Source organism: Amblyomma maculatum, chromosome 2 (assembly GCF_055883805.1).
Source record: "Amblyomma maculatum isolate TAMU_Amacu chromosome 2, ASM5588380v1, whole genome shotgun sequence".
NCBI classification, from domain to species: Eukaryota; Metazoa; Arthropoda; class Arachnida; order Ixodida; family Ixodidae; genus Amblyomma; species Amblyomma maculatum.
Genome location: NC_139345.1, coordinates 216,517,873 through 216,539,670, shown reverse-complemented (window position 1 = coordinate 216,539,670; position 21,798 = coordinate 216,517,873). Strand labels below are relative to the sequence as shown.

General features: G+C 47.9%; 1 protein-coding gene across 2 annotated transcripts in view; it reads left to right on the top strand.

Annotated features, from left to right (window-relative positions):
- Vps50 (vacuolar protein sorting 50) overlaps positions 1-21,798 on the top strand; it is a 220,625-nt gene that overhangs the window by 126,427 nt on the left and 72,400 nt on the right. For both annotated transcript variants that reach the window (XM_084595738.1, XM_084595737.1), the window contains exons 18-19: positions 10,595-10,686; positions 14,339-14,365. In XM_084595738.1, the coding sequence (XP_084451864.1) occupies positions 10,595-10,686; positions 14,339-14,365 (119 nt within the window). The remainder of the gene's footprint in view (positions 1-10,594; positions 10,687-14,338; positions 14,366-21,798) is intronic.

Below are 21,798 nucleotides of genomic sequence, written 5' to 3'. Positions count from 1 at the left end.
TTCGAGAAATACGCGATCCGCGGGCATAATCTTAGTGTCGTTCGAAAGATCGCGATTCAGACCATTCCTATATCCCGGTTGGTGACCATGAGCGAGCCCACCGAAGCGGAAAACAAAGGAATAAAATTGCGTGAAACACGCCCTGCTATTGGACTCCCACCGCACGTGAGCAAAAGGCGAGCTTTGGTTGGCTGGCGGCGTCGACTGCTCGCGGTCCGGCGCCATTTTGAAAAGGTCTCTCCTTTAGGCCTAGTTGGCCTAGCGCCGTTCCCTCATCGTAACCACAACGCGAAATGCGCAATGTTGAGATTCACGCTTCGTTATTAGCCTAAAAAAAAGTAGCGAAAGGAGATAAGCGCGCCGGGGACGCTGCATCGCCGCATCTGGTTATCTGCAATCAATGACGAAGCGCCAACGCTCCGTGTCGAGTCCGCGATGGCCTGTTAACGGCGTAGCATAGCCGGTCGTGCTCAGTGCGATAGCGAGGAGCGGCACGATCTGCTGCGTACGGAACCGTGAGGGTGCAGATGAGCAAGTGCAGCTTTCAACGCCGGGATAGATCGCCCTGTGAGGCAGTGCCACGACCAGCCGCAGCGGCAGTCGCGAAGCAGCGTCCCGCGACACGTGGAACATAGAGAAGATTGCGCGGAATCCCAAATCTTGTCGAAATAAACTTTCGTCTGAATGCTACGCGGTACAAGACGAGCAACGGTCGCTTATCACTAGTTGCAGGCCGACTGCGTTTACAGCATGAACGTGAGAATGGCGATCGCGCGCCAGAACTTGGCACCAACTTTTGCGGAGGTCACGATGCAAACGCACTCGTCTTGGTGGTGGCCTCCCGACCATGCGTTCCGTTCGCCAGAAATTTCATTCTTTGCGGGTGAATTATATCGATGGGAGATGATGCATTGGCATCAGGAGCTAGTCAGAACCACCTTTAATGAGTTACTGTTAGCTTTGGTGCTTCAAAAATTTATCAACACGTTTTTCCTCAATTTCTCAAAATCAAAATATATTGAGGACGGTACATGTTTGGAGGTGCGATATCTCTGGTTCTACTTATGATATTGCTATAATTCTTTTCGCACCAGAAAGGTAAACTCATGTACAGTGCAAAAATATAAATGAATTTGTGGTATTTAATGAGGAAAGTTTTTAAAAATTTCATGTTTTCTGGAGTGTCAAGGTGGCTTTTTGGTCTCTGAACTTTGACAAGCTGTAACTTTGGTTAAAATGGAACTAGGACATTCAATCTTGATTTTGGCATTCTCTGTGTGTTCTAAATTGATTTGATATGTCAGTTTTTATTATAACTCCTGTAGTTTTACTGACAGCTCACCTCCAAACAAAGAACATAGTGTGCTCAATATCTTTAGAACTAAATGGCTTACATAAAATTAATGTGCATATTTTAAATCAGCACAAAAAGCTGCATAAATGGTGCAACTTTCATCAAAATCTACCAGTAAATAAAAATATTGTCTTAAGAGCAGGGTCCCCCCTTAACATGCATTATGACTGTTTCATTGGGCATCTGGAATCGAGGCTGGAGTGCCCGCTTAGCTTGTTTCGATGGTGTGGACTAATGCCGTCCTCGAGAATTCAACGACGAAACTCGCACCAGGAAGACAAATTTGCTTCGTAGTTCTCGTACCGCATGTGAGCACAGTCTTCGAGGCTGAAGACGACGTATCTAAGCTTCACGGTGTCATCCCAGTGATTAAAAGCAGAGACTCGCTCGAACTGAGAGAGTCATTCTTCCACATCTTCCTCTGGTTTACTGTACAATGACTTCGGTACTCGCGGAGTGTGCAGAGTGTAAAGAAGAGTACAGTAGAACTTCGGTGATACGAATCTCATGGGGTCGCGAAAAAATTCGTATCATGCGAGCATTCGTATCAACAAAATGAATGAAAATAAGTAGGCAGAAGCATAGGAAAGGCAGTTGTGCATATCTGTTACGTTCGAGAAGGTTTATTATGGTTGCCCGTTCATAGCTCACTACTCGCGACGCGTGGGCTGCGTCCCTCCGTGAATTTCTCGCGGCGCGTACAGCACGACGAGACAGCGACGTGCCAGTTGCATGGCACTGCAGACGGCTTGCGATGTGTACAGTGCGACGCAAAGTTTATGATATGCGGCCCGTGCGCACTCGCCGCGTGCGCCGTCGACTACTACTCACGGCTGCACGCCACTGCAAATCGTTCGCGGCGTGGGAAACGATCACGATGCCGGCGATGTGCAGTCCGCCCGCCTCCACGTACTTCTCGCGGCGCGTACAGCATGAATGGGGATGGTGACTTGCGGGCCGCGCGGTGCTGTAAACTGCTTGCGGATCGTGATCACGGAGCCTGTGATGTAGTCTGTGCGCACCAGCTGCGTACGCCGCCGCCAGCTACGGCGGTTGCGACGGCTGTGGTTTGTGGTCTACGCGCCGCTAAAAGCTTTTCCTGGCGTGAGCCCGACAGAAAATCGTGACGACGGCGAGGTGCGGGCCACGTGTCACCGCAAACTGCTCGTGATGCGTACATACAGCGCGGCTGGCGATTGCGGAGTCAACGATGTGCGGACAATGCGTAGTGCTCAAGGATGCGGTCGCAGTTCGCAAGTTCGTATCATCCGTAGTGGCGCGGGAGAGTGTTCGGACCATCCGAAATTTTGCACGTTGCACACAATCCATGGGGTGCAGCGGTGGCGTAGCAGTAGAATATCCGCCTCGCATGTAAGAGGATCGGGGTTCAAATCCCGGTGCCAGGCAATTCTCCACCGGTCAAAAAAAAAAAATCCGCATGTCGATGGAATTGCATAAACAGGTTTGGGGTGCGACCTGATGCCGGTGAACACCTCCGGCAACGCACTCCCTCACCAGAACAGGAGTTGCTCACCCTGGTGCAGTAATTGGCTGCATCCTCTCATGATTAGTTCCATAAAACCCCAGCCCTCAGTCACCAGTGGCGGCGGTCAGACCTGTGACTTAGCAGGGTGCTAAGAATTCCTGGCTCCGCTGGACAGGCAGCCATTGGAAACTGACCCTGCCAACGTTTAATGCTAGAACCCTAGCTAGTGAAGCTAGTTTAGCAGTGCTGTTAGAGGAACTAGAGGGTATGAAATGGGATGTCATAGGGCTTAGTGAGGTTAGGAGGCCGAATGAGGCATATACTGTACTGAAGGATGGGCATGTACTATGTCATCGAGGTTTACCGAAGAGGCGAGAACTAGGAGTAGGTTTCCTTGTCAATAAGTATATAGCGGGTAATATAGATGAATTCTATAGTATTAATGAGAGGGTGGCAGGCATTGTAATTAGGCTTAATAAGTGGTATTAACTGAAGCTTGTACAGGCCTATGCACCTACATGTAGTCATGATGACCAGGCAGGTGAAAGCTTCTACGAAGATGTAGAATCGGCAATGCGAAAAGTAAAGACGCAGCACTACTAATGGGTGACTTCAGTGCCAAGGTAGGGGAAAAGCAGGCAGGAGACCAGGCAGTAGGTGACTATACCATTGGTTGTAGGAGTAGCAGGGGGAAGGTACTAGTTGAGTTTGCAGAGCGCAATAACTTAAGCAGCATGAATACCTTCTTCAGCAAACGGAACAACTGGAAATGGACATTGAAAAGTCCTAACGGGGAGACTAAAAATGAAATCGACTTCATAATGTGTTCAACCCCCGCCATTACGCAAGATGTAGAGGTAATCGGGAAAGTGCGATGCAGTGACCACAGGATGGTGAGGTCCCAAATTAGCCGAAACCTGAAGAAGGAACGCAACAGATTAGTAAGAAAGGAACCCATCAACGAATTAGCGGTGAGGGGGAGGGCAGAAGAGTTCAGGATCTCGCCACAAAATAGACATTCAGCTCTAACCGAGGATCGAGACATTACTCTAAAAGCAATGAACAATAATTTCAGAGATATCGTTACTGAGTGCGCTGTAGAGGTAGGTGGTAGGATAGTGAGAGAGGATACTGGTAAGCTGTCTAAGGAGACGAAAGATTTGATTAAGAAACGCCAGAGTATGGAAGCTTCCAATCCAACAGACCAGATAGAATTGGCCGAGATATCAAAGCTAATCAATAAGCGCGAGGTGGCCGATATAAGGAAGTATAACATGGAGAAAATTGAGCATGCTGTAAAGAACGGGGGAAGCCTTAAAGCGGTAAAGAAGTTAGTCGTAGGCAAAAACCAGATGTATGCGATAAGGGACAAGGCGGGCAACGTCATCACGAATATGGACAAGATAGTCAAAGTAGCCGAGGAGTTCTATACAGATCTCTACAGTAGTCAAAGTAGTCGGGACCATAACGAGATTAGCGGCAGGAAAAAACAGTCAGACGTTCCACCAGTGACGAAGGACGAGGTCAAGAAAGTATTAGAAACTATGCAAAGGGGGAAATCGGCTGAGAGGATCAGATAACTACAGATTTGCTAAAAGACGGGGGGGTATATCGTGCTAGAAAAACTGGCCATACGCAGTGCCTGGTGTCATCAATGGTACCGGAACCATGGAAGAATGCAAACATTATCCTCATTCATAAGAAAGAGGACTCTAAGGACCTTAAAAATTACAGACCAATTAGCCTACTGTCTGTTACGTATAAGGTATTTACTAAGGTAATCGCTAATAGAATCAGGACAACCTTAGACTGCAATCAAGCAAAGGATCAAGCAGGTTTTCGGAAATGGTACTCATTAGGTAGTGAAGTACTGGAAGTAGTAGGCGAATATCTCTACTTAAGACAGGTAGTAATCGCAGATCCGGACCATGAAAAGGAAATAACATGAAGAATAAGATTGGGATGGAGCGCATTTGGCAAGTGCTCGCAGATTATGACTAGCAGCTTACCGGTATTGCTCAAGAGGAAAGTATACAAGAGTCTCATCTTACCTGTACTCACCTATGGGGCTGAAACGTGGAGGCTAACCAAGAGGGTTCTACTTAAGTTGAGGACAACCCAAAGGGCTATGGAACGAAAAATGGTAGGGGTAACATTAAAGATAGGAAGTGTGCAGAGTGGGTCAGAGAAATAACTCGTTACCGACATTCTAGCGGAAATTAAGAAGTAGGCATGGGCAGGGCATGTAGCGCGAAGAAAGGTTAACCGATGGTCGCTTCGGGTAACAAACTGGATTCCAAGGGAAGGAAAGCGTAGCAGGGGGCGGCAGAAAGTTAGGTGGGCGGATGAGGTTAAGAAGTTCGCAGGGGTCAAAAGGATGCAGCTAGCACAGAACCGGGTTAATTGGAGAAATATCGGAGAGGCCTTCGCCCCGCAGTGGGTATAGTCAGGCTGATGATGATGATGACAAAATCCACCCTGGCAGGGGAATTTCGCAAATTCGTATCATCCCGAAATTCGTATCACCGAGATTTTACTGTACCTTGTGCAGGGTGTTGAGGGGCAGCTGCAGAGGCCTGCTCAGGTTGCTGCGGCGCCACACCTTGCATGGCTGCTTAGAGGGCAGACCGAGGTTCCTTCGGCTAACACGGTGAATCGGTGTCTCAACAAGTGCAGAGGTAGAGTCCAGGTCGAGAGGAGGACTGCGGGACATAGGTATCGCATCGCTACCCAGCAAACCAGCTCCAAATATGTCACAAATAGCCAAAATAGAGACAGCTCAGTTGACAGAGACAACCCTGTGGTCAGCTCTCATAGCTCCTACCTGGCAATATAGTGTAACAACAAAAAATTCGTGACACCAACCTGCGAGATGGAGGAACAAAACAAACGATGTCAGGGAGCCGGCGTAGAATCAGTCTACTGCCACTGCTGCCAAATGCTTGAATGATCATTTTAGTGCATTGTATGTCACATTAGCACCAAAACTGGTTGTGGAGGTGGTATCGAAAAAAATCACATGCCTCTGGCAAGTGGTAGTTGTCAGATGTAATGGCTTGGCACCAATAGACCTCTCCTCGGGTACGTCACGCGATGCGAGTGACGTCACGGTGGTGACGTTTCCGGTTTGCGCCGCAGACGCCGATGGGCAAAACAGTCGCCTGAATGCATGCGCTCGCATAGAGATTCGCTGCGCGAGTAACAATAATCTTCATTGCGGGCATTGGGACCTTTGCCTCGACCCTGAATCGTAATGCCTACGAGCTGCTGTGCAGTGGGATGCACCAACCGCGCCAAGAAAGGCTCTGGTATACGCTTTTTTCCGTTTTCCACGGGACGAAAATCTGAGTGTGTGCACGCACTGCGCCGAGATAAATGGAAGCCCACCGACCGGATCTACGGAACTTGCCCATGCTGATTTGTTCTAGAGTTCAGCTAGTTTATCATTCACTGGACTTATTACACTATCCGGTGATTTACATAAAACTGTTTGACTGCAGGTTGTTTTGTACCCATAGAAGTAGGGGCTTTGAGAAGGCAAGCCGTACCTCATTATTTACCTTCTTCGTTAACATTTTTTCATGTTTCCTCAAAAAGGGTGCTCAACTCAACCTCTGTTGAGCTCATATATATGCAGCTCATCTCAATGGCAAGTAGCAACTAGTAAGGTATGTTGTCAGAGAGTTTAAGCTAAAACTAAGGTAATAAAGATCAAGTAGATAGAGGGAATAAACAAATTGTTACGTACACTTTCAAGGAACTGGTTGTTCCACTCACAAAGCTGTGAACTAGTGGACCGAATGAGTCCAGATGAAACGAGCATTTCCACTTTGATGAGTAAATAAGCTACATGCGTGGCTAAACTAAAAGATAAATGGTTATTACTGTTAAATGTCAAGCATTACAAGAGCGAGCACACTTTGAAACTTGTAGATTGCCATTCGAGCTATTGCAGCAACTAAAGTGCCAGAACCCCTAGAAAACGTTCAGCGTGCACAGGGATGGTAGAAGGTAATAAACATTTTAATTGTAGCAGACTGGTAGCATAGTACGACTTACAAGTGTAAAGGCTAGACTTGCAAGCGTGAAGGCTAGATAGGCAGGGTCTGAAGTGCTCAGGCGGCACATGGGTTGTGAGGCACGTCGCATAACACGGATCCGCAGCATTTTGGCCACCTAAGACCTGACACTGCACGACACAAGAGCACGCTTTCAACTTTGGCCCCATCAATAAGTTGCCGCCGCTGCAACCGCAGCCGGGATCGAACCAGCGACGTCGAAAACCTTATAACACGATCAAAAAATACGAGATCCTATGCTCTGCGTATCGCCGGCTGATTTCACGCGTGAAGGATATATTCTGGCGGGACGATTGGCGTGTACTGCACGTCCAATCTGCTGCATCCATTCATATTCCTGCCTATCAAAGTAACCTGTTAAAACGCTATTGCTCGACGTCACACCGAACAGAGCTTACCCGGCCATGCATGTGCAGTGAGCTGCCTGTACGATTCCGCCCTTATAGCTTGCCGGTGGTCCTATGCGACGGCGCCACTTTAGCTTTTAAAAAGCGGCACTTTAAGCCAGCGTCGGCAATGAAAACTTGGCGCACATGCCCTTCCGCTGCGAGAATGTAAGTCTTCAACGAGCGATAGGACTTCAAGCTATCCGTGGCGTAGCTAGGGCCGGGCGTCTGAACAAGATACACGCATATGTCACCAAAACGAACATTCGGCCACAATTTGGGGTCATTTTTCCAGTCCTTCAAAAGGAAGGGGTCGGGGTATTGGTCCCTATCAACTACTAACTTTTCAACATACCGCCGGCGAGCGATTTCAGGCAATAACGTCGCGTACTCAGGCAGCTCCATCGGTTTGGAGTACACAGGAACGCATTGGAGGCTAGTCGAGACAAGGAATGGGCCTTGGTCGAGACCACGGTGTAAGAAATAATCGAGACACAAGCGCGCGCCGCTGCATTCAGTACGGCCGCGGTCGAGAAAAACGACGGATTTTGCCCATCGCCGCTGCACCGAAGAGCGCTGCAGTCGCCGCACGTGCGTTCCGTGACGTCACGTTGTTTACTCGAGGGAGAGGTCTATTGGTCAATTAGCAGCATGACTCAGCACTTTACAAGGTAAGGTGTAGAGTTTGTACAGTAGTAGCAGTAGCACGTAGTCGTCACTCACAGTCATAGCCATTATGCAACATAGCGGGATTAAGCGCTTTACAAAGTAACTTGATGCTTTTGCATTCTTACATTTGTGATACAAACAGTGTAAGACAAGCAAAAGCTGCGAAATTATTAAAAGGCTTGCAGTTCGCTTATATTTACATGCACACAATTTGCACAACACATCGGGACATTAAAAAAATTTTTTTTTACAAAGAAAAAAAAAAACATTATGATGGGCATCAGACAATATAGTTGGTATAAACAGACTCAATAAACCAGAGTTTTGACCACCTCTATAACACAATGCATTTATATATCATGATGCTATTTACTAGAGAACTATATATAAAAAAATGTCTACAGTTAAACCTCGATGTAACGAACCTCCATGTAGCGAATTCCTCGATATTACGAAGTTCTTCAATTCCCCAACATCACCCCCATTGAAGTGCGTGTATTTTGAAACTCCATGTAACGAACTCGCGGCGCCGACCGTGTCTTAGCTAGTGCTGAATTACTGGAAATTTAACCCCGCAAGTTTCAGGACGACAAAACAGGAACTGACGTGAGAGCAACGTCTACGATAGCAACGAGCGACCGCAGTTGATATAACGCGGCGCATTTCAGCGTCGACGGAGCATCTACGTGGAAAACGCAGCAGTCTCCGCTGTTTTCGCTTTTGGAACATGGCACTATAGTAGTTCATGCTTAAAACCGACGAAAAATAACAGAACAAAGAAAAGACTCCGGACAAGCAGTGCGCGTCCATTGTTGGCATGCTGCTGCTTGTGGGCTCCCGCGTGTTAGTAGCGGGAACAGCGGAGTGCGCCGGTGACGTGAGGCAGAGTCGTTATTAATATAAACAGCGCGAATATAAACACGAAGACAAAGGACAAGATAAAAGAAAGCCACAGTACAAGTGTTCGCGCTGTTTATATTAATAATGAATAAGTACCAACTCGCCCAACAAAGTATCTTGGTGAGGCAGAGTCGGTTTCCCTAGGGCAATGGTGGTGGGCGAGCGGAAAAAGGCGTGAAGACGCACGCGCCTCCTCGCTTGTCTGAGGAGTAAGTCGGGGGGTGAGCACGCGCAAACGCGCGTGCTCTCCCTTAGATTGATTTTTCCTTCAACGCCCTTTCTCCACTCCCTCGTAGACGTGCCGCGTGAGCCGCGGCGGAGGCATCTACACCGCAAGGCCGCCGCAGTTGCGCCGCACTCTCTCTCAGCACGATCGCGAAACATTTTGCCGCTTCTATAAGTTCGAATAATTCCGATTGACTGTACACACTTTCAAGGTGCTTTCCCTTATAATGAATTCTTAATCTGGTCATCGCTCTGCATTGTTCTTTTGGGCCTTCACGCGAAAACTGGATATAACAAAAACCTGGATGTAATGTAAAATTGCAGACATTTTACAATTTCGTTATAACCAGGTTTAACTATGTATACTCACAAAAGGGAGAAGGAGCAGCACAATATTTGTATATATTTGAGAGAGACGTATTGCATATATCAATGCCTTCTTTTTAGAGAACATTCAATAATTGAGGAAGATTATATTGGAGCATTTGCTGTTCATAGGTTGTACAGCACTGAGTCAATGAAAATTATACTATTCAGCCATTTTCATTGTATGCATCCAAGCATTGCCATATCCATATTTTACTTCTTTATAACGCGCAGGCTTCAGTCGTTTTGGGACGCTAAATCACATAAACCAAACCAAACCTTATGCTGTGCACATGGATTTGTTTAAGTACTCTTTCTTTCTACACACAATAACAATAATTGGATGGAGCAATCTGCCTCCAACCATTTTTTTTTTGGAAACCGTGCTGTTAATGGAAAAGTACTGTTATAAGTGCATAAGATTCTTCTTGTTCGCATATTCTTGCAATTCTTATCACTTAGTCTGTTCTACTGATGTATAATCTTATATTATTGTGTTGTAGAATGTATCCTTTTACTACCCTGGATTAGTTGCTGTGCAATTCACTTTTTTCTGTTTCTTTTGAATTAAGCAGACGTTTGAAGTATGGCTTCCGAAGCACTAATCTGTATTGTATCTGTATCCTCCCGCCTGCTTGGTCTTCCAAGACTGCAGCATGTTCCAAATAAATAAGTAAATCTTGGAGCTTTCTCATCTAGCTCTCAGCTCCACCTGCAAGATATTTAGAAACTATACTCTATAGTGAACATGCACCATTACGAGCAAGATTGGAGAAAGATTGTGGCCCCTTAGAAACATTTATTTCTGTAAGTCAAAACAGAAAAATATTGGCCTCTGCGATGAACAAATCTCCTTTTTGGCTCCCCTCTTTCCTCACTTTGACACGCTGCAAGAGCAGACAAATTTACGCAAAGTGTATGCCTGCCTATCTGAAATTATTTAGAGAAAAGAGCTCCTGCCTTCGGAAGATAATGTTCTCAGTTATGCAATATACTGCACAGCAGTCGAAGCCACATGCTGCGTACCAGCATAATATTGGTTAATTAAAGAGAAAAGATTGGCTTAAATTCGGCTGCATCCGCGTCATTTAAATTGCTGCTCCCACACCCATAACTGCACTGTGCGCAGGAAAGTACATGAAGATGATGGACGTGCTGCACACCATTGCCTTCGACGTGTTCCTGTGCATGTCGCAACTCTTCAACTACTACCTCTATGCAGTGAGTACAAATGAGATATGTTCACCACTGCTGTCACATGCCTTTTGCATATTTATTGCTCTGTGGTGCAGTCTTCCCCAGACTACAGCATTGTACCTAAAGTGGTAGTCTTGTTGCACCTTAGTACATAGCTTGACAGAGTTTGATGTAATGTAAGATTTTGAGTGAGGGAACAGGAGAAACTAGTAAGGAGGAGTTGGCAACAAGAGGGAAAGTAGAGGAGTTTATGGTTTTTCTGCTGAATAGGCATTTGGCCTTAACCTGTCAAGTGTCCTTAGTGTTTGAGCACTGTTGCACAGATATTATTACGGAGTGCTTCCTAGAAGCAGGGTAGCTAGGGAGACTGGGAAACTGGTAAGCTGTCTCAGCAAATGGAATTACATCTGATCAGCAAATGCCAAAGCAGGAAGAGCTGTTTCTATAAAAACCTGCATTTAATGTGATATCTTTTAAAGTGATAGCATAAAAGCCGCAACGTAGAAAAGTTGGCAGCTGGTTGGTCAATGGAGGGGCTGACATTATGAGGCTAGCTTGGCGTCAGCTGTGTATGCTTGTGTGCAGAGTTGCCCAGACAGCTCCAGGCTGGAATGGAGCCAGAATGAATGCCACTTGTGTGCACTAGTGCGAAGTCCCTGCAACCAGACGGAGGGTGACTTGTATGTCGCTGAAATATTGGCAGCTGCATAGGCTCAGAGCATGCGGTCAGCAGCCGTGACAAAGTAGGACAACACGTGTTTGTTTTAGAAAAAGGCCGAGTCAGGCTGGGTGGCTCATAACGACGACAACAGCTGAGCAGCGCTATCAGAAGGAAAGGGAGAGAAGACGATGCTTCTGCTGATATGCAACCAAGGGGTTTATAGTGACAGAGCATGCAGTAACGTAAACAACTGTAGAGGTTCAACTATCCTTGAACTAAGTTTCATGAGTGTTAGCGATCGGCCGCAGCCACAGCTGCTGCTGCTGCTTTGATCTCGACAATGGGCTAGTCTGGCTTCTCGTCTCAGCAGCCTGTCTGGCATGGCTGCAGTCTTTGTCTTTATCAGGATGGTGCATTTACCAAGGTTAAATGAAGGAGCAGCGCAGATGGAACCTCATAAAGGCAGCGACGTTCAGTCAGCGCCAGAGTGCTCTGCAGTTGGAACTTGATGATGATGACAACGTTTACTGCCCAGCATGGGAGTGTGTTGCAGTTCTAAACAAAACTTGGTCAGCTGCGGCAATAGCTTAGTGTTCCCATGCCTGGGCACGGTGACGAAGGCAACAATGATTGCTTCACAATGAGGCATGAAGCAACATGCGGTCCACGAGCATGTGGTGCCATCTGTGGAATGGATGAGGTACTAGGCCCAAGAATAATGTGCAAACGAATGCACTAGAGCTAATGCTCTCAAAAAAGGGGAACAGGTGCACAAATGATTAGACACCAACCGGGAAGTATCATATGGCATCAATGGTGCCAACGATGGTTGGCTGACGCACACATCACTGTACAATTGTAAGGAAATTGCTCAACATAAGATAAATTTGAAGGAAGTAAACATGCACTCACTCTACGGAAAAAATAAGTTTTTTTTTCTTTGGTGTTGATTAATAAGAAATGATAATTTAATAATTTATTCCATACCTCAAAGGCATGGGCCATTACATGACAGATGGGCATTGCAGTTAAATAAAGATGGTTTTGATTGCATTCTTAAAGTGGATAGCGTTGATATGATGCACGCTGTCCTGTGGTAGACCATTATAGTCCCGAGATGTCTTGGTGAAAAAAAGATAATTTAATCGCGGAGATAATTGACTAGGTAATAAGAGGAAAAACAACCGCATACTGCTGGTAGGACCTGACGGAACGCGGTTGGATACCTAAGTAAGTAGAATCAACAGCCAGCCATCTTGGAACACACTCGCCAGAGCACCACACACGGATGTCACGAGTTTGGATCCCATCAGCGGCATGTAGGTGTCTTTTTGTGCTACTTACTAATGACCTGCCTCCATGATTACATTATTGTTTCACATTGACTGACTCCAAAAAAAAAATCACTTTTGCTTTTCCTAGTGTCAGTGGTTTTCAGCATTCATCACCACAGTTGTATATGTTATATGCCTCAGAAATCAGTTGTGAGGTCTGTTCTTCTACCTGGCAATGATTGTGTTTCACTTTCAGAACAATTCGTCAGTCAAGTGGAATCTTGCTGATGCTAATCTCACGAAGTTGTGAAAAAATTAGTATCAATCTGAAAGCCTGCATCATCAAAATGGACAGAATTCAGTATGCAGAAGCATGGGGATGGCATTCACGTAGATATATTTACTTCGTGGCCTCAGCTTGCCACTCGCAGCTTGGGCAACAGGAGATCACTACATCGGTAAAGTATGAGCCGCCGAAGAAAACTGCTCCTTGCACATACAGTGCCAATTGCGGAGTCAACTGTGTGGGCAGTGCTAGGTCAAGGCCATGTTTCGTGTCGTTCTGGGAGCATGTTCAGAACATCAGAAATTTTATGCATTGTATTCAGTGCACTCCAGCTGGGCAATTTTGTGAGTTGTTATCATCCTGAAATTTATATCAGCCGGGTTCATATCATTTACTGTATATTGTTTCCGGGTGACAGGCCTTTAGTATCTGTTGCATTCGCACGTAGTCTGTCACTAATACAGCAGCCTGTGTCCCCTGTGATAACATTAACCACACAACAGATGAATTCTACAGATGACGCCACAGCAACAGTAGAAAATTTTCTTGGGTTTCACATGGCTTCTTTCTTTGTTCTTGGTTGACACACTTGTACGACCTTCCCAGTTCATTTCTGATGGAAATAGCAACTGCACACCGCACGCAGAAGTGCAGAGGCTACCAACTGCATGTTACCCTGTGAAAATGCTGTCAGGAGGACGTATGAATCAGTGCAGGGTTAATCAGTGATGAAAAACACTGTGTGTATCCTACATGGATACACAATTTGAAAAAGATTATGGGCAAAGCAAGACCTTATGGCGGATTTCTGAGGCTTATACAGTGATGACGACACATCAACAGTTGTTGGCATCACTGATGTGATATGATACTTCCCAGTTGATGATATGTCAGTTTTGTATCCACTCACTGTGTTTCCTTCATTTCACTGCTATAAATCATTTGGTTGTTAGTTACCGAGTGCGTATTCTTCTTCCTGTCTGTTGTTTTAGCACTGTACTGTTGGTTGCATAACCATGTGTTTCGTTGATTTTTTTCCATAATGCACAAAAGTTGAGAAATGAAGGAAAAAACTTTTCGTGTCCCTTTCCACCGCAGCTCGCTCCTAGGTTATAATTCGCTCGCAGAAGTTTCCTTTGTATTTAGTTCTGCAAAATGAGCATGGATCCTAAACCAGTTACATTAATGTCTCACAGGTGTTTTATTACTTACAAGCTAAAAACCATGCATTAAATGTTGCATTTGGTGCCTCAGTTGAGTGTGTGCCATAAAACGAAGCAGCTGCTTGAAATACACACTATAGTTTTGCCATTTTTTCGGGCCTTGTCTAATTTTGATGGGGCACTGCATATGAGGATCTCTGCTTTTCTCCCAAGATGTTGTGCCACAAGGGGGCACAGCAGTGGGGTTGTCCATCTGTGGCTGCTTACTTGCCGTGTTCTTGCCTTCTTTCAGGTGTACGTATTCTTCGCCAAGGAAATGGTGAGTTATTGCCATCTGTCTGGGCTGGGAGGAGGGCATGTCAGTGGGTGTGCTGTGATGGCATAGTGGTGGCGTTCGGCCACTAAGCCCAAGATCACCAAAGGATCTGATCCTGGCCAAAGCCACCATGCTGTTCCAATGGAGGCTAAAGCAAAGGAACCCTGAAGCTGATCAATGTGGCATCACTTATAGACCACATTACAGCCCCACATTATGCATCTGCTATTCTTGGATGGAAAATTGAAAACTCAATCAACTCGTGATGAGGAATTTGCTATGCTCTGTGAAATGCACATTTCTTTTCATTTTATTGCCTAAAGGCCCTTAAGAGGGTGTTACATAAGGGGTGGCAAAGTTGAAAAAGTAGATATTCACCAGGAAAGTTTTTACATTTTCAATGAAATGGGAGCAAGTGATGATAGCACTGTGGTCCTGATAGGCCATTCCAGTCTGCAGCTGTACGGGGAAAAAAAGAATTTGAGCACGTGGCGGTCTGTGAACATGAATGGGCAACTTGTAGCTATGATGCGATGAGGTATGTGCACGGGAGGAAGAGTATAAGGAGGAATGTGCATGGTGCCATGGAAAAATTTGTGAAATAACGATAGGCTGGCACCATGATGGTGGAGCCATAAGTGCGACAACCCGGATGCTGCTTTTAAGGAGGAAACGCTAATGTCATAGGAGTATGATGAATGAATAAAACGAGTGGCGCGATTTTGAACAGATTCAAGGGCACTAATGTGATACAGTCGAGCCCGCTTATAACGAACCTGAGCATCACACGGAATTTGTTTGTTGTATCCAGAAGTTCTGGATATGGGGGCCGCTCAAAAAAAATTAACATCAATGAAAAAAACATTTATTCAGAAAAAAAGTCGGTGATCTTTGTCTGCCTCCCAAGCGTGCATCTGATGACGGTGGTTTCAAGCTTGTTCAAAGCTGGGATGTGTTCGTCCCCCAAGGTTTTAAAATATATAAAATTTTTAATGCCTCAATATGGTTCACTGCTGTGCTCACGCTTACGGGCGCTGGCTCCAATGGCTCGCTGTCGTCGTCGTTCGATGCTTCAGAGCAGCTTGATGCCCACATTTCTGGATGACCGTGTCATCACAAAAAGATTCAGTTACTTCAGCAGCGTCATCCACATCAACAAAATCTTGCCAATCGATATCGAGACTGGCTAGGCCAGCGTCAACAACATGTCGTGACAAGTCGTCATCAGTCTGGCTTTGTTGAATATCTTCAATGCCTGCTTCAGTTGCATCAGCGAAGACGGCCTTGCGAAAACAATTCCTGATGGAATCTGGCGTCACTTTCATTCATGCTCATTTCCACCGCCGAGTACAGCGAGATCTGGAGAGGCACATTGGCAGCGGGGATGATCAACTGCAATCGGTATCTGCTGCACAACACGGCGCCGGTAGGCCTGATTTAGACGACCGTATTATGCCCATGTCCAGTGGTTGCGCTTTTGATGTCGCTTTTATGGGCAGCAAAACCAGCTCAACTGCCGTTAATGGAGCCTGCACATGATGGGCAGTACAGTTGTCAAGAATGAGAAGAACTTTGCGCCCTTTCTTTGCCATGCTGGCGTCAAAATAGTTGAGCCATTCCGTGATCAACTCGTGTGTCATCCACGATTTTGAGTTGTGTCTGTACCGCACAGGTTAAGTGCGGAAGCAATATGGCCTCTCTGATTTGCCGATGATAAATGGCAAGCACCGATCGCTTCTGTCCATGTTTGTTACAGCAGTACAGTTATCTGCACTTTGCTGTGCATACCGTCAGCACAATTGTTGCCCTTCATAGCGTGCGTTTTGCTAGGCAGTATTTGGTAGAATAGAACCGTTTCATCGGCGTTATATACGTCCCTTTCAGCATACCTTGATACATGGGCCAAGTTTGTTGTGTGGGGCTCCCACGCCCCTTATGGCCTTTTGGAATATGTGCACTCCTTCCATTCCGTCTTGGTGCGCACGAAGGTAGCGCAATGGCGCATGGGCAGACTTTATCGCAGGGCGTGGTGTGCTCAGCCTGAGAGTGTGCGTTACGGACGTTTGAACTATGCGCGCTTCTTCCACTTCGACGTGGTGCGCGTGGAGGTAGCGAAACGCGCATGTGTAGACTATGCGAGGCTTGAAATGTGCTCGGCTCAAGAGGGAGCCTTAATAAGGACAGCGGAAAGCCAAGCTAGGGGATGGCAAGGCTGGGGCCAGAAGCGGCACGATGCATCCCGGGTGAACGCGGACGGCGGAGCAGAGCTCTACCAGGATGAAGACTGAAGCGGTGCCTCTGAAGAAGTGTTATGCTCTTTGCGTGAGTTGTTGCCATGTGCAAATCATGTCTCTGGTGCTGCTAGGAGTGATTCTGCCGTGCCACATCCCCATATTCGCGTCCTAGTTTGTTTTGCCTTGCCGCTCTGTGTAAGAGCACAGTCCCCCTTTCTTTTGTAGTCATGGCATAGCGCTGCTGCATGCCTCGATTGTATGCCTCGCTCTGCAGTGACTTCTAATGTTTCATCGTTCCAAAGTGCCTATTGGTCGACTCGGAATAAACCGTTGTTTTTTTACACAAACTGCGAATCTGCGACTCGCCGGGCGGCACCATTTCTCGTGGACCGGTTTCCTAGAAGGCGGAGCCTTCATTTAGCGCCCAACATGATTTCTGCTCGAGCTTTGGTTTTCCCCGCAAGTGTCACAATCCTTGTTTCATGCCGTTTCATGCGTAGCCATGTCGAACTATTTGAACGTACTGTGCGTAAGCTAAGCACCCAATTGACAGATGCAGTTCAGCCTCCCGCTCATGCGGATTTCATACAAGAGCAATTGGGAGACCGGAAAAATGAACCATCAAACTTCGATAGCGGAATGCTTGACCTATTGACCCAGCTACGGGAATCGAAGGCACATTCCAGAGAAATGTTGGGAAGCGAGCGAGTTTCGATAGCGCCGACTCGCTTGTATCACTCGCGATAATCAGCTGCAGCTGAATTTTCCCGTGCCGAGGTTTGCAGGATACGCCGACCAAAAATCTGTCTTCGATTTCATTCACAAAATCGATGACTATCAGATCGCAATGGCAATTTCTGACAGCGCTCTTATCACTTGTGTGCTTCCAATAGCCTTAGTAGGTTCTGCAGCAACCTGGAGGCGTAAACAGTAGCCATTCACAACAAAGCAGGATTTTATAGAGCGCTTTCGCGAAGAGTTCTTGTCTCTGGATTACGGCATCCGCGTGAAAGACGAGCTTTGCACCAGAACACAAGGCGAAAACAAGGGTTTGCTTGAATTTTTGCGCAATTTTCGAGAGCTGCATGAGTGGGCAGATCCCCGAGCTCCGGAGCCAGAAAAGGTGGCCCATGCCATACATCGGTGCCATCCAAGGTACCAGCCATACCGCCGGTGCTGCCAGCTAGAGAAGCGTCCTGCATTGAGGCGTCTTTCCTGGGGGAGCTCCAGTACAAGCCACTTCCCCTGGCGAAGACCTGCCTTAAGCCATCCTGTGCGTGGCTTGGATCACGAGCACCACCTGCTGACTGCCATACGGTGGTAAGTGCAACGTTTTGTCCGCCCCCTCCCGATGCCGGAGTTCTGGGTGCAACGTCTCGTCCGCCTCTTCCCGCTATCGGAGTTCTGGGTGCAACGTGTCGTCCGCCCCCTCCCGCTATCAGAGTTCTGGGTGCAACTTGTCGTGCGCCCCCTCCTGCTAACGGAGTGGCGGGTGCAAAATGTCGTCCGCCCCTCCCGCTATCGGAGTTTTGGGTGCAACGTGTTGTCCGCCCCCTCCTGCTAACGGAGTCGCGGGTGCAAAGTGTTGTTCGCCCCCTCCCGCTATCGGAGTTCTGGGTGCAACGTGTCGTCCACCCCCTCCTGCTAACGGAGTCGCGGGTGCAAAGTGTCGTTCGCCCCCTCCTGCTAACGGAGTTCTGGGTTGAACGTCTCGTCCGCCCCCTCCCGCGATCGGAGTTCTGGATGCAACGTGTTGTCCGCTCCCTCCTGCTAATGAAGTTGTGGGTGCAAAGTATCATCCACCCCCTCCCGCTATCGGAGTTCTGGGTGCAACGTGTCGTCCTCTCCCTCCTGCTAACGGAGTCACGGGTGCAAAGTGTCGTCTGCCCCCTCCTGCTAACGGAGTTCTCGGTGCAACATCTCATCTGCCCCCTCCCGCTATCGGAGTTCTGGGTGCAACGTGTCGTCCGCCCCCTCCCGCTATCGGAGTTCTGGGTGCAACGTGTCGTCCTCCCGCTCCCGCTAATGGAGTTCTGGGTGCAACGTGTCGTCCGCCCCCTCCTGCTAATGGAGTCGCGGGTGCAAAGTGTCGTCCGCCCCCTCCTGCTAATGGAGTTGTGGGTGCAACGAGTTATCCGCCCCCTCCTGCTTACGGAGTTGCGGGTGCAATGTGTCATCTGCCCCCTCCTGCTAACAGAGTTACGGGTGCAATGTGTCGTCCGCCCCCTCCTGCTTACGAAGTTGTGGGTGCAAGGTGTTCCGGGGCAAGCGCACCGCAGTCTCCTCCACCCACCCCCAACTGCAGCTCTATTGGGACCGGAACCACAATACGAAGTAGGGTATTCTGGTTGTCGCACTACTCAGCTACCAGGAGGCACAACCGCTACCGATGCGGTGAGACCATCAAAAAGCCCCTAGGCGTTTCCGGTTGTTCTTGCGCCTAAGAAGGACGGCACAGCACGATTGTGTGTCGATTATCGGCGGCTGTAACTGTTCGAGACTCGTAACCTTTTCCATCAGTCGGGTCGGTCATGTATTTACTTGGGCAAGCAAAGTTTTTCACTACTCTCTACTGTAGCAGATGTTTTCTACAAATCCCGATTGACTGTCCTGAGATTGAGAAAACTGCATTTACTTGCTATCGAGGATTGTTAGAGTTTGTACGGCTGCCCTTCGGTTTGTAATTCACCTGAGACTTTTCAGCGAGTAATGGATATTGTACTCGGAGATGCTAAGTATAACTACGCTATGGCCTACACAGATGATGTAGTAGTATTCTCAGAGAGCCTAGAGAAAATCTCGTCCACCTAACCAATGTCCTTCAGCGAATGCAGAACGCAGGCTTCACCATTAACCCTAGCAAGGTGGAGCTTGTGGCCAGCAGAATCAACCTCCTTGGTTTCATTGTGGAGCAAGGCACAGTCCGCCCAGACGAAGAAAAACTCCAGGCCATACTGAAGTTCCCACCGCCAACAGACTTTAAGAGCCCCCCGCGCTTTTTGGGCATAGTGGGATTCTGCCGATTATTCATCCTGAACTGCACCGACCTAGCGCAACACCTCCATCAGCTCTTTCGGAAAGGTGCCTGTTGGTCCTGGATGGACACTGAGGAAGGATCATTTCGAGCCTTGTCTGCAGCCATCATGGATACGGCTCACCTACGGCTTCCCGACCTCAACCTGCCATTCACGGTGCAATCGGATACAAGCTAGTACGGCCTAGGTGCGGTATTGTTTCAGGAGCATCGAGGGAAGCTTTGCCCTTTCGCAATTGCGAGTCATACCCTCATGGGGCCGGAACGTAACTATAGCGTGACAGAGAAGGAGTGCCTATCGATAGTGTTTGCACAAAAGTGTTTGCCCGCTGGGCTCTCGCTCTCCAAAAGTACCATTACAGGAAGGGAACCTTCAACAAAGTAGCAGACGCCCTGTCCAGAGCTCCACTTCCCGGAGAAGGTGAGTAACACCTGCAGTCCTGGCTGTAACAGTGCCCGCAGACGCCTGGGGCATATTAGTCTCTTGGCAGCAGCTCCTGGGCACCCAGCACACCGATGACCAGTGCATCGAGATACGTCAGTGGCTGAGCAGGCCCAGTACAGTACCGACAGGCAACTACGACAGCTACCTGGAAGTAGCTGATGGCCTACTCGTGCGGTATATACCTGCTGTGGTGAGTCCCCCTTTCGGGTCATTGTCCCAAAGAGCCTTCACATGGCCTTCCTCGAGTACTGTCATGACACACGCCTCGCAGGCCACAGCGATGGCAAGAAAATATGCGAGAAGTTGAGTCACGTCGTAACATGGCCCCGCATGAGAAAGGATGTCCTGACACACGTCTGTACTTGTCATACTTGCCAGACCGCAAAACCGAGGGGAGGGAAACCACCAGGCCTCATGCGGCCTGTAGAGAGCCGATACCCATGGGAAATCATTGCCTGCGACGCAATGGGTCCCTATTCCAGGTCAGTAAAAGGGAATCGCTACTTGTTAGTAATCACTGACCATTTCTCTAAATGGGTAGAGTTATACTCGCTGCGTAAACTGGACTATAAGGTAATCTGGGGTAGACTCCTAGGCGCATTCACCCGGTTCGGCTTCCCAGCGCAGCTGATCACTGACAATGCGACATACTTTACGGGCAGGATATTTACTGACACCTGCAAGGCTCTTGGCGTGCACCACAAAATGACTACGCCCTACCATCCTCAGGCCAACATCACAGAACAGGTCAACCGAAACTTGAAAAACATGCTAGCGGCTTTCACGGAGCATCACGGCATCACGGAGCATCCTGGGTACAGGAAATGGCCTTCGCCGCAAGAACTACGGTAAACTGGTCAACGAGTTTTATGCCGGCAACTGTTCTCCTTGGTCGTGAACTCCAGTTTCTTATTGAGCATGCCTTTGCACATGCCTCTGAATTACAGGTTCTCAGTTATTCCAGGTTCACCCAGGATCTTTCCGGTCGCTTGGCCGAAACCCTGACGGAGGCTAGGGAGAACTTGGACTTCGCCCGCCTGGAACACTGTAACCAGTACAACAAAGGAAAGCGACCGTTGGAGTTCGCAGTCGACGACAAAGTCCTTAGTCGCATGCACCCACTAAGTGATGCAGCGAAAGGGTCTGCTGCTTCTCTCATTCCACGATGGACTTGCCTTTACATGATAACAAAGCGCGTGTCTCGGCTTTCATGCTTAATGCGTCAGGGCGGTCAAGAAACCGGGCCAGTCAACGTGGTCGATCTCAGAGCGTACCACGGGCGTCCATCAACCACGTAGAACCACTGGGTACTAACGTCTTCGTCATTTACTGCTGCCGATTCACCATTGATGCGCTTGAAAATTATCCCGTGGTGGAGCTTGAAGCGATGGAGCCAGTCGTTTCTAGGGGAAAAATCTTGGAAGTCCAGGAGGAATGCAAGGTTTTTGCCCTGGGCAACATCAACGGCCTGCTGATAGGCACATTGCGTGCCCGAGCGTAAAGGAACCACTTAAGGAATGCGTCTTCAACGTGTGCATATGGGGCTTTCCGTAGGTGCTTCCTCGTCACGTAGTCTGTGGCGGCACTCTTGTAGATTTTATCTTTCTCTTTCAGTATTGCGGATATTGTCGACTTTGACAAACCGCACTTTTTAACCAGTTTGTAATTCTTCGCGCCTTGAGAAAGATCTTTCAATATCGAAAGTTTTGTGGCCAAGTCCAAA